The sequence below is a fragment of the Chiloscyllium punctatum genome, chromosome 39, assembly GCF_047496795.1.
Source record: "Chiloscyllium punctatum isolate Juve2018m chromosome 39, sChiPun1.3, whole genome shotgun sequence".
Classification (NCBI taxonomy): domain Eukaryota; kingdom Metazoa; phylum Chordata; class Chondrichthyes; order Orectolobiformes; family Hemiscylliidae; genus Chiloscyllium; species Chiloscyllium punctatum.
In genome coordinates, this window is record NC_092777.1 from 37,643,904 (window position 1) to 37,657,886 (window position 13,983).

A 13,983-nucleotide genomic window follows, 5' to 3' on the forward strand; every position below is an offset into this window, starting at 1 on the left:
AACTACTTTGTGAGGCCATATAAAATCAATGATTCTCAGAAAGCGTATGATCTATTCTTTAAAAAGTTGTTTTTTTAAGAGGAAGATGTAGTATTTGCTGTTGCAAATGTAGATATTGTCAAATGCTTTTGGATGGTTTTTGTTGTGTTTTTACTCAAGCAGGTATTTCTTCCTTTATTGAACCATGTTCTGTGGCTTTTCCTTTTCATTTGTTTTATAATTTTCTGCATCTGCCTTTAGTAATCTCCATCTTGGCCCTTATCACTCTCCATTTCTTAATATGATTCTATGTTTTTATTGTTGTCATTGACATTTCCTGCAATTTGTTTTTTACACCCTCTGACATTTCTTTATTCAATATAATTCAGTCCAGTTATTGGTAATTTAACACATCATGGGTGCTGCTGTGAAACTTTTAAAGTAAATAAATATTGACCATCCATGTGGCTACCCTATAATACTTTTCATGTTTAAGACAACGAACGTGCATTATGCAAGAATATAATTGCCATCAACAATAATGCATGTGCATTTCTTGCCACAAAACTCCTGTCATTATCAACAGCCTATCCCTTAATTTATTCTAATGCACATAAAAGTCATGTGAAGTATTAAGTTATTGTATCAGAAAGAGTCATGCTGCCAAATGTTACGCACATTTGAACAGAAGCATGAATTATGGACCCTGCAGTCAAGAACGAAGTGCAGCAATAGTTAGTTATTTCATTGCCAACTGCTGTATGGCCTCTGCAGTTATCTGGACTTTATGTGTGAAAAATAACAGAGAAGTTGTTTGAATGTTTGGTGTTGTGTTGCATCTCCTAGTTAGTATGTAATATTCCTTTAAGAGGCATGGCAATGCTCTTTGTACTGTATCATTAGCATGTGACCTGAAGGTATAAAGATCTCCATTTTAACTGGGGCCACTTGAAGCATGGCAGATTGATGGAAACTTGCTACTGATTTTAGATGAATAGCTTAGTATCAGTCTACCTTGAAGTCCCTATGCCTGTGCCTGAGCCTGAGCCTGTGCCTGTGCCTGTGGCTGTGGTTGTGGCTGTGGCTGTGCCTGTGGTTGTGGTTGTGGTTGTGGTTGTGGCTGTGGCTGTGCCTATGCCTGAGCCTGAGCCTGTGCCTGAACCTGTGCCTGTGCCTGTGCCTGTGGCTGTGCCTGTGGTTGTGGTTGTGACTATGGCTGTGCCTGTGGTTGTGATTGTGGCTGTGCCTGAGCCTGTGCCTGAGCCTGTGGCTGTGCCTGTGCCTGTGCCTGAGCCTGTGCCTGTGCCTGTGGCTGTGCCTGAGCCTGTGCCTGTGGTTGTGGCTGTGCCTGTGCCTGTGGCTGTAATACATGTACATACCAGAAGCTACATTAACATCTATTGAATATTTCAGTACACATTACCCCTTTCTAGTTCCTAAGTTAGGGAGTTAATCCAAGTATCGCTTCATTAGTACAAATACCCTCATGAAGGCTAGGGACTACAACACTGTAACAGATGATTTTGATTACAACTTCAATCAAGCACAGAAAGGAACTCCTTACAGAGGTATAATACAACCATATATTTTGGATTGATCTAAATTAGTTGAATTCCAGACACTAGCAAATTTCATCCTTAGCTATTGGAGATTAACCCAGTGATTAAATATCATGCAGAACAGAATGTTCCATATAGTTGATCACCAAACTGTGTTAGGGAAAGACAGGAAGGCTTTGAAGAAAGTACGGAAGAGGTTTACCAAGAATAAAGGATTACAGTTACATAGACTGGAAAAATTGGGATTACTGTCATGAAAAGAGAGTTTTTCTATTCATTTATGAGATACGTGTGTTGCTTGCTGGACCAGCGTTTATTGCTTATTGTGAACTTAATTCTTGAACTGCGACAGTCCATTTGTCTAGGTGCACTCACAGGAACTTGTAGGATTTTGACCCAGCAAGACTGAATAAATGTCAATTTTAATAACTCAGGAAGTCCAACTGGAAAGGAACATCATTTATTGTTGAACACCAAAACAGAGTCACAACTCATGGTGTTCATGGGCTAGTCCCAACCCGGGACTTGGATATGCTTTATCTTTTATTTCCTCGTTTTTATATATTCAGATACATAACTGAATGGTTTATGTCTCATCACCACATCAACTTGGCATTTTTATTTTGTTTTTAACTATTAACCGCCTGCAGTATATCACCCATGTAGCCAATTGGATGTTTACATGTAAAGCCAGTTGGGGGCAATGATCATCAAAGGTGGGGAAAGCAGGAAGGAGCTAAATCAAAATGGAGTTGAGGGGGTAGGGGAGGGAGAAGAAAGCCCTGTATCCTCTGCAGTGCCCACTTCTCCCTAAAGTATCAAGGGCATTGATGGACACCACTTTCTCTCTCTCCAAGCACATTCAGTGGGTCTGCTTCAATTATTGTTTCTTTTTTTATATACATCTGGAAGTGCTCTTACACACAACTAAACAGCTTTCCCACTACCATATCATCTTGACATTTTTTTCCAACTACTAACTATTACCAGTACATCAGCTGTGCAGCCAATTTGATGTTTACCTGGAAGCCCATTACAGGTAACGTGAGTCTGCTTTATAAAGGGCTCAGGTTTTGGGCAGGGCAGGCTATTGCCCATTTCCAAGGGAATTCAAACTCACCAAGTTCCACAGGTACTAGTGAATTGGAAACATGCTAATGTGACACTCTTATTCAAAATAAAGAATGGCAAGAAGTAGGACACTAGACACCACTTAGTTTGACCTATGTAGGAGGGAAGTTGCTGGAGTCAATCATAAAGGAGGAGGCAACTGAACACTTGGAAAACAAAGTTCAATTTACCAGTGTAAGCATGGTTTCATGAGAGTCAACTCATGCTTGACAAACTTGCTGGAGTTCTTTGAGGATGTAACCAGCAAGATGGATAATGGAGATCTGTAATTTGTGATATATCTAAACATCCAGAAGGCATTTGATAATGTGCCACATAAAAGACTGAAGCAGAAGGTTAGATACCAGGGCGTTAAATGTAGAGTATTGGCTTGGATAGAGGATTGACTGATTGACAGAAAGTAGAGGGTCAGGATAAATGGTTCCTTCTCTGGATGGTGAATTCTAACTAATGGGGTGCCACAAAGTTCAGTTCTTGGACCTTAACTATTTGCAATCTATAGAAATGATCAGGAAGCAGGGACCAAGTGCAACATAGCAAAATTCGTGAATACTAAAATGAATGGGAAATCAGGCTAGGTTAAGAAGATAAAGAGTCTACTGATGGATATTGACAGGCTAGGTGAAAAGGCCAGAATTAAGCAGATGGAGATTAATGTGGATTAGTGTGAGGTTGTATACTTTGGCCGGAAAAATAAAAGGGCAAGTTATTATATTTAAATAGGAAGCTGATTCCAATTTTTCAGTGTTGAGGAATCTGGGAGTCTTTGTAAATGAATTGCAGAAAGTGGGTATGTAGGTGTAGCACATAATAAGAAAGACAAATGGAATCCTGGCATTTATTTCAAAAGGCCTGGATTATAAAATTAAAGAAGCGTTCTTACAGTTGTATAAGATGGTGGTCACACCAGAGTTGGAGTTTATGTCCAGCTTTCATCTCCTTACTTGATGAAGAATGTGGTGATACTGGAGGCAGTTCAGAGGTGGTTCACCAGATTGATTCCAAGGATGAAAAGTTTGTCATATAAGGAGTGGTTGAATAGTTTTGACTTGTACTCACTAGCATTCAAAAGAATGGTGGGGGTGGGGGGGTGGGAGTGGAATATGGATCAGATTGAGGTATATAAAATGCTAAAGGGGATTGTTAAGGTAAAGGTTAAACCTCTACAGAGATTCTCATGAAACCATGCTTACACTGGTGAATTGAACTTTGTTTTCCAAGTGTTCAATTATCTCTTCCTTTATGATTGACTCCAGCAATTTCCCTCCTACATAGATTCATCCTTGAGGAACAGTCATGAACAAGAGGTTGTCGGTATAGAGTGAGATGAGGTAGATTCAAAACTGAGATGAAAAGAAACTACTTCTCTCAGAGGGTTGTGAATCTGTGAAACTTACTGTCCCAGAGTGCAACAGATTCAAGAGAGAAATAGATATGATTCTGATGAAAAGTGCGATAAAGGGCAATGGGGTGCAGGCAGGAAAGTGGAGTTGAGACCAGGAGAAGATCAGCCATGATCATGTTAAATGGCGGAACATGTTCAAAGGGCTGAATTGTTTACTACTGCTCCTAATTCCTATGTGCCACGTGGAGTGAATCAGATTGATTGAAGATGGTACCTGCAATGCTGGGAACTTTTGGAAGAAACCAATTGGTACCTAACATGACATCAGAATAAGAAGGAAAATGGAAGGTAGCATCCTCACAGCTGCTCTCTCTCCATTACTGCGGGTGCGTAACATTCAGTAGATTTACGATTCAGTCCACCCATAATGGCTTCTATAGTCAAATAACTTGATAGCACTTGTGAACAAATGTGACAATTTGGATAAGGTAGCGGGGGCAATCTTTTATTCTTGAAACATGCCAATGAGGAATACATACTTTCAGAAGAACATGAGGAGGAAAGAAAACTGGCTAAGAAAAGATGAAGAAGTAAAATACAGAGTGCTTTGATCTGTGTGCAGAGAGAATGAATGCAATCACCTGGTAGCCTGGAATAAATTTCATGGATTAAACTTCTGTCAGCAACTTTCGATTACAGTTTGTCACGGACAAGAGGAGGAAGTGAATTGAATTACATTTATTGTTTTGCCCCCTTCTGTCTTTCACAGAGTTGATTTTTAATTTATTTCTTTATTCCTCTCCTCTTCAAAAACAATGCAAGGGTGGTGTTATCCCCAATACTGTTGGTGAGGTCCAATTTAAAATTACACACAGCTTCTTCCTTAGGGCAAAAACAAAGCAGGATTTATTAATATATCCAAAACCAGGCAATCATTTGCAACACATGCACACAGACAAGGAAGAAAAGAAGAGAAAAGAAATAAGTCACAAATTATGAATTACATAAAAAAATCAAAGACATTGGCATTAAGTAGTATGCATCAGAATCCAGAAAATGGAGGACCTTTCAGTTGCTGAGCTGAGACATTCTTACTGCAGTGCCTTGGAAATGGTAAAATTACAATTGAAGGTGCAGTAGTTGTAAACTTGTAATAAGTTCACTTTGAAGATATCTGAGAGAGTCTGAGATCAGAAACTGGACTGAGCTAAACCTGGAGCGCTGTTTGCTATTTCCTCTGCTGAGTGTTAGGATCAGTCTGCAGAAAAATGCAATACTGTATAATTAATGCTGTTCAAACCCAGCAATTTCATGGAAATGGGGTTTATGGTTCAGTCACCTCAATTTTCAGAATTGCTTTGATGATCCCTCTTCCAAACCAGCAGCTACCATGACAGAGGCAAACTCAGAATCTTCTTTGGAATGTTATAACTCGCAGTAAAGAATATTCCAGGCAAGTCAATACAAAGGAGCCCAGATATTGCACCCGCAGCTAGCTTTGGTCTAAAGGAAAGCCATCAAAACCCAATGATAGAGTCATATAGCATGGAAACAGACCCTTCGGTCCAACTTGTCTGTGCTGACCAGACATCCCAAACTGATCTAGTCCCATTTGCCAGCATTTGGCCCATATCCCTTTAATCGCTTCCTACTACTATAGTAAATAATTGAAGGTGCATTAGCACCAAGTCAAGCGTACTTGCCTTCATTGGTGAGAACATTGAGTATAGGAATTGGGGTGTTATGTTGTGGCTGTGCAGGAGATTGGTGAGGCCACTTTTGGAATATTGTATCAAAGTCTGGTCTCCCTGCTATAGGAAAGATGTTGTGAAACTTGACAGGGCTCAGAAAAGATTTACAAGGATGTTGCCAGGTGTGGAGGGTTTGAGCTATAGGGAGAGGCTGAATAGACTGGGGTTATTTTCCCTGGAGTGTCAATGGCTGAGGGTGATCTTGTAGAAGTTTATAAAATCATGAGAAGAATGGATAAAGTGAAGAGTCAAGATCTTTTCCCTGGGGTAGGGGAGTAGAAAATTAGATGGCATAGCTATAAGGTGAGGGGGAAAAGATTTAAAAAGGACCTAAGGGGTGCCTTTTTCACACGGAGGTTGGTGTGTGAATGGAACAAGTTGCTGGAGAAAGTGGTGGAGGCTGGTACAATTACAACATTTAAAAGGCATCTGGATGGGTATATGAGTAGGAAGCGATTAAAGGGATATGGGCCAAATGCTGGCAAATGGGACTAAATCAGTTTGGGATGTCTGGTCAGCACAGACAAGTTGGACCGAAGGGTCTGTTTCCGTGCGATATGACTCTATCATTGGGTTTTGATGGCTTTCTTTTAGACCAAAACTAGCTGCGGGTGCAGTATCTGGGCTCCTTTGTATTGACTTGCCTGGAATGTTCTTTCTACTGTGAGTTATAACATTCCAAAGAAGATTCTGAGCTTGCCTTTGTCATGGTAACTGCTGGATATTTCTAGAAGCAGCCAACTTGCCCATTCTGCGTTTGATAACAGACGTTTTGCATCCACCAAATTCCATTTTTTACTATTGAAAGAGAAAGTTAAACAACATATGGTTTAAAACAAGATTCTTTCTTCACACCTTTTGAGCATGGCAGGTGTCCACTTAATATTCTCTTCACATCAATTTTAACACTTCAGTGAATGATATAGAAATAAGACACACAGGAAACCAAGTGTTTTCTCTTGACTTTCACCACGCTACTTACCTGAACATTGGCACCAAGATAGTCTTGCATAACATCTCACATGCCATAGGTATAATTCCTACATTGAATATTAGTTCTAAAATTAGAAAGTTCAAGACTGATAGGCTGTGGTTGTTTTCCCTGGAGCATTAGAGGCTGAGGGTTGACCTCATTGAGGTTTATAAGATCATGAGGGGCATGGATAGGGTAAATAGGCAAGATCTTTTCCTTGGGGTGGGGGAGTCTAGATGTCAAAGGCATTGGTTTAGGGTAAAAGAGGAAAGATTTAAAAAGGACCTAAGGGGCAACATTTTCACACAAAGGGTGGTGCGTGTACGGAATGAGCTGCTAGAGGAAGTGGTGCAGGCTGGTACAATGGCCACATTTAAAAGGAATTTGGATGGGTATATGAATAGAAAGGGTTTCGAGGGATATGGGCCAAATGGTCCAAATGGGACTAGATTAGTTTAGGATATCTGGTCGGCATGGATAAATCAGACCACAGGGTGTGTTTCCATGCTGTACATCTCTATGACTCTATGACAAATTATTCCTTTAATATGGACCACTACATGGTGATGTCCTACTGTCAGAAATCTTGACAATGTTGTGTGCCCTACCTATTGGATAATGCAGAGGTAAAATGAAGGGAAACCTGGAAAGATCTTCTGTCTGCTGAGTGAATTTTGAACACTGAAACAAAATGGAAATCAAATTAATTTTCTAAGAAATTAATACTTCTGGACTGTGGGCTGGAGGCTTGTGACCAGCAGTGTTCTGCAAGGATCAGTGCTAAATCCATTGCTTTTACAATTTATGTAAATTATTTGGATGTGAATATAGGAGGTATAGTTAGTAAGTTCGCAGATGATACCAAAATTGGTTGTAGAGTGGACAGCCAAGAAAGTTACCTCAGAGTACAACGGGACCTTGATCAGATGGGCCATTGGCCCAAAGAGTATCAGATGGAGTTTAATTTAGATAAATGTGAGGTGCTACATTTTGGAAAGGCAGGGCAGGACATGGACTCTTAATGGTAAAGTCCTGGGGAGTGTTGGCAAACAAAGAGACCTTGGAGTGGTAAGCTCATAGTTCCTTGAACATAGAATCTCAGGTAGATAGGATAGTGAAGAAGGCATTTGGTATCTTTTCCCTTACTAATAAGAGCATTGAATATAGGAGTTGGATTAGATTAGATTTCCTATAGTGTGGAAATAGACACCCTCCGAAGAGTAACCCACCCAGACCCATTTCCCTCTGACTAGTGCACCTAACACTATGGGCAATTTAGTGTGGCCAATTCACTTGACCTGAATGTTTTTGGACTGTGGGAGGAAACCAGAGCATCCAGAGGAAACCCACATAGACACGGAGAGAATGTGCAAACTCCACACAGATAGTCGCCTGAGGCGGGAATCAAACCCAGGTCCCTGGCACTGTGAGACAACAGTGCGAACCACTAAGCCACCATGTCACCCTGCTGGGAGGTCATGTTGCTCTGTACAGGACCTTGATGAAGCCACTTTTGGAATACTGCATTCAATTCTAGTCTCCCTGATATTGGAATGATATTGTGAAACTTGACAGGATTCAGAAAAGATTCACAAGGATGTTGCCAAGGTTGGAGAGATTTGAGCTAAAGGGAAAGGCTAAATAGGCTACGGTTATTTTCCTGGTGTGTCAGAAGGCGAGGGTGGCGTTATAGAAGTTTCTAAAATCATGAAGGGCATGGATAGGGTGAATAGCCAAGGTCGTTTCCCCAGGATATGGCAACTTAAAACTGGAGGGCATATGTTTAGGGTGAGAGAGGAAGGATTTCAAAAAGACCTCAGGGGCAAATGTTTCACACAGAGGGTGGTCCATGTATGGAATGAGCTGCCAAAGGAAGTGGTGGAGGCTGGTACGATTACAACTTATAAAAGGCAACTTATACAGCTTATCTGGATGCGTACATGAATAAGAAGAGTTTAGAGGGACATGAGCAAAATTAACGGTTTCAATTTAAATGTTTTGCAAGAAATATGCTCTGAGTTTTGATTGTGTTCTATAGATTAAATTATGCATTTTATTATGTATTCAGTTCATTTCTTATGATTTATATTTATGGGACTAGATTGATTTAGGATATCTGGTCAGCATGGACAAGTTGGACCAAAGAGTCTGCTTCCATGCTGCACATCTCGATGACTCTATAACCGACGTATGGAAAATGTTATCCTGTGTTTATGGTTATGTTTGAATACAAATTCCTCTGAACATTTGGCAATGTAGAACATTGTAAAATGCTAAGGTAATCCTTAACAAATATTAGCTTCCAAATCACTAGCTAAGCCTTACATTGTTTTGAGTTTGGGATATTATTTACCCAGCCCTTGATAGCAGTCCTATGAAGCTCGTAGATTGTCATAATAACTAATTCCTTAATGTCCTTTGGGGAAAGAAACCTGTAATCCTTGCATCTCTGGATGATGTGTAACTGCAGTTACACACAATGTAATCAACTCTTAGCTGCTCTTTGAACAACCTTGAAAGTCAGTCAGTGCTTTCAAGTCACTTGCGCAGTTCAATGAGAAGACCTACCATCACTTTCCTCCAGGACAGGAGGGATTGGCAATAAATAAAACCTGGCCAACAATGCACACATCCTAAGAATCAATTTTTATAAAATTAATGGTTCCAATTTAAATTTTTGCAAGAAATATGTTCTGAGTTTTGATTGTGTTCTATAGATTAAATTATGCATTTTATTGTGCATTCAGTTCATTGCTTATGATTAATGTTGTCACCAGTTTAGTTTGTATCATGCACTGATCTGTTTGCATCCCTATCTCAGTGTACCACACAATAGATATCCACAAACAGAAGTAAAAGTTCACATTTTAATAACATCGCTTTGACGATCCAAGCCTTGCTCATTCTAAACAGTAAATCATATATGATATAATGATGTAAAAAAAAAAGCAGCTTAAACTGAGTATACAAAAGTCTCAGAATTCTTTTAAAAAATCATTCAGAGATTGTAAGTGTTGCTGACAAGGCCAGCATTTGAGAAGGCAATGATGGAGGATACTCTAAAGGATGTTTAGAGAGACAGTTCATTAAATGAAATGAAAAATAGAAACCATTGTCTGTGCTGTCTCACTAATCCAGCAATCTCAATATTGTAATGTCTTTGGCTGCATCCTTGTACACAAGTTGACTGCGTGCTTACTGTTCTATCAATGAAGATTCATGATTATTCTAACAAGCCTATTTGATTAGTTGGCCTGCTAAAAAACAATCAATAGCAATTCTAACCAACTTGCATCTACACTAGTCAGAATTACAAAGTTCCTTCCTCTGGGTGATTTACTGAACTTTCCTTCTGGAGCTTTGTGGAGGATGGAAATCAGCATATTTGTGGATATTGACAATATTCAATATGATTCAGTGTTTATACACAAAATTATAATCTTTTTGTGTCTATGTATGAGAAATGCATTGTCTGTGAAATTGGGCTCTGTAGGTTTGTCACTACAGATGTCAATTTGATGACAGAATGGCATTTGTGACATACATGCATATGTTCAGCTGAATGCCATCATGATAAAGACGCTAGTCTAGGCATTATAATGCAATGCAGATTTACAGTAGCCCTGACATTTTAGACCTCCCACTACAGTGAACACTTGCGGCTGTACAGGACATTGGTTAGGCCACTTTTGGAATATCACATGCAATTCTATCGGAAGGATGTTGTGAAACTTGAAAGAGTTCAGAAAAGACTTACAAGGATTTTGCCAGGGTTGGAAGGTTGAGTTATAGGCTAAAATAGGCTGGGGTTGATTCCGTGGAGCATCGGAGGCTGAAGGGTGACTTTATAGAAGTTTATAAAATCATGAGGGGCATGGATAGGATAAATAGTCAAGGTCTTTTCCCTGGGATGGGGGGTGTCCAGAACTAGAGGATTTAGGTTTAGGGTGAGAGCGGAAAGATATAAAAAGGACATAAGGGGAAATGTTTTCACGCAGAGGGTGGTACATGTATGGAATGAGCTGCCAGAGGAAGTGGTGGAGGCTGGTATAATTGCAACATTTAAAAGGCATCTGGGTGGGTCTATGAATAGGAAGAGTTTAGAGGGATATGGGCCAAGTGCTGGCAAAGGGGACTAGATGAGGTTAGGATATCTGGTCAGAATGGACGAGTTGTTTCCGTTCTGTACATCTCTATGACTCTAAAAGACAAATAGCTGAACAAGCATTCATCAGCAGGGAGGAAGTCCCTCCAGCCTACATCCATCCACCAAAGAGTTATTTACAGGGAGCATCAACTATCTTCGGGTTAGTTGCTGATTAATTTCTACTGGCTCTACTTCAGTTTATAGAAGTGCTGGGCAGCTTGCTGAGTTTTCAGAGTTTGGGAAGTCAACAGGGATTTGCGCTACACATGGACAAGGCGTTGGTGCTGATCACTTGGGCTTTACTTACTCCCTGTCATAATGCGACAGTTTGATTGAGACAAAGATAAAGCAGAGGCAGAAACTAGCATACTCTCTGTACGAAATGGAGGTGCCGGTGTTGTTCATCCCAGTCCAATGTTAAAAATCACACTAACATCAGGTTATAGTCCAACAGGTTTATTTGGAAGTACAAGCTTTTGGAGTGCTGCTCCTTCAGGTAGCAAGAGGGAGGGAGGAGGTGAACATGGAGAAGAGCTTTCCACAAGGGACCTTATCCACCTAGAGTCTTCCAGGAACATTTGCTTTCCTTTATCAGTGCCAAGATCAGTGCGTGTCATCTGTGCTTTATAAAAGAGGTTCTCCAAGAATCAGTCTACATTTCTAGCTCAATCTAACTTTTTCTGCCATTGGGTTTTGCTTTTAACATCTGTGTTAAAGTGAATGCAATGATTTGTAGCATATAAATGTATATGTTAATTTTATGTATTTATTTATTTGCTGTTGATCAGTTTCCTAGGTGTTCCTCCAGGGAGGGGAAGTTGTCCTCTGACTGCACCATTGTCTTTTGACATAATATACACGGATTATCATGGACTTCAACAAATGAAACAAAACATGGGTCTTTCCTTCAAAAAGTACAAGTAAGTAAAGTTGAAATTGCCAGATTGTTGAATAGCTAGAAAAGAGTAATTGCAATTGGAAAAAGTAATTGCAATTGGAAATCAACAAAATACAAAATACATTTCGTTTGATGAATTCTGATGTTGCCAATTAAAAATTATATGCCTATGATATTTTAGTGCCTAACAATTAGTAATTGCATGTGTACAAAGCTTTTAGTTTGTTAACATGATTAAAGATAAATTGAGATTGTGTTACATGAACAAAGAAATCTGGAGCAGTGATATCTCTTTAATCTGATCTTGTGTATGATTTTTTCTATTAGTTACTTTCGGCAAATCGCTAATGAACAATTTTCATTGGTAAAAGAGAGCTTTCATTTAACATGATAGAAAAATGTTAAGTTTCTCATAATTTTAGCGAATTTTACTATTTTCACACCATTTGCATGGTGTGACAGAAAATTTATAAAACATCACTTTTTCAATTTTGATTTTATATCATGGATAGTGCGTTCCTAGTCGTAGAATAAGTTACTTAAGTAGCACAATGACGATAAGAGAACACTAAGCATTGATTTCAAAGTAACTAAATTCTAGGACAATAGTTACCCAGAATACAATTCAAAACCTAAAACAAAACTATTGCACTCACTGTGGGACCAAGAAAGATATAAATAGCCTGAAAGTCACACAAAAACAATTGCCTAGAAGGAAAATCTCAAATGCCATCAAGACTACAATAGGAAAGTGAAAATGGAAGGGAACCCATGGACAAACATCATGCCCATTCCATTCTGGTTTGAAAATCATAGTCTTAAAACTGCAGCCCAGGACTTGCTGTCAATTGGATTAATATCTTTTTTGTTATCTGCTTTTTAATTTATAATCAGAGCTAATCAGTCCACCTGTAATGCTTTGTCTTTTATCACACAACAACAGTGATTCTGTCAATTCCACCAAGAAACTAGAGGGTATACTTTCCAATTTAGTACCACGTGAACAGAGGTTTGTACAGTTAGAGTACTTATCTCCAATAAGAGAGAATCTAACCACATCCCCTTGACTGTTTATGGCACTTGCATCACTGAATACCCTATCATCATTATTTAGGGAGGAAACAATGTCCAGAATCTTAAGAGAACCAGCCATTCACATATTCTGGCTACAAGAATTAATCAGAGGCTGGATATTCTTCAGCTCATAACTCTCTTTTTCAGTGCCTTTCCAACATCCACAAGGCATGAGACAGAAGTAAGGTAGAAGGCTTTCTACTTGTCTGGATGACAGCAATTCTAACAACTCTCAAGAAATTTGACACTTTCCAGAAAAAAGCGGCTTGTTTGATTGCTCCCTGTTCAATGTCTTAAATGTTCATATCCTCCACTACTGAAGTACCATGAATGCATTGCATGCCACGTACAAGACACTCTGCAACGACTTGCACAAGTCTTCTTCACAAAACTATGACCTCTAATACTGAGAGGATTAAAGGCAAGATGGCATACAAGAACATTACCACCAGGATGTTGCCCTCCTGGTTACACATTATCCTAGCTTATAGTTCATCGTTCCTTCATTACCACTGGGTTAAACTCATGGAACTCCATCCCTAAGAGCAATGAAGAAATAGCTTAAAAACACAGAGTACAGCAGCTCAGAAAGTGATTGACCACTTCTCAATGGCAATTCTAGATGGGCAGTGGGTGCCAGCCTTGCCAAAGAAAAGTACAGCACAGAACAGGCCCTTAGGCCCATGATGTTGTGCCGAGGCTTAATCCTACTGTGATTAAATAGTCATAAATCCTAATGCCAAATAGTCATAAAACTTATCCCTCAGAATTCTTTCCAAAACTTTGCTGACCACAGATGTAAGACTGACTGGTCTGTACTTGCTAGGGAGTTCCCTATTGCCCTTCTTGAAATGAGGAACAACATTTGCCTCCTTCCATGTTGGCTGTAGTTGAATAAAAATTTGGAAATTCAATGCATTCATTAAAGCCACCCAATTTGCAACCCTACAGTTACCTTCCCATTCATTTTATAACCTCTCAACCTGAATTAATGATGTGTTCTATTGTTGGTAAAGCTGTCCAGCTGGAATAGTAAGTCATATTTTCATATGGCAAAAAAAATGTCTTGATGAAAGAGTTCAATTGCATATAGCATCTCAACAAATCTCTTCAGAAGAACAAAATA

At 39.4% G+C, this 13,983-nt stretch overlaps 1 protein-coding gene across 3 annotated transcripts in view; it reads left to right on the forward strand.

Moving 5' to 3' along the window:
- LOC140463959 (alpha-1,6-mannosylglycoprotein 6-beta-N-acetylglucosaminyltransferase B-like) overlaps positions 1–13,983 on the forward strand; it is an 864,396-nt gene that overhangs the window by 637,478 nt on the left and 212,935 nt on the right. For all 3 annotated transcript variants that reach the window (XM_072558468.1, XM_072558467.1, XM_072558466.1), the window contains one exon: positions 11,674–11,805. In XM_072558468.1, the coding sequence (XP_072414569.1) occupies positions 11,674–11,805 (132 nt within the window). The remainder of the gene's footprint in view (positions 1–11,673; positions 11,806–13,983) is intronic.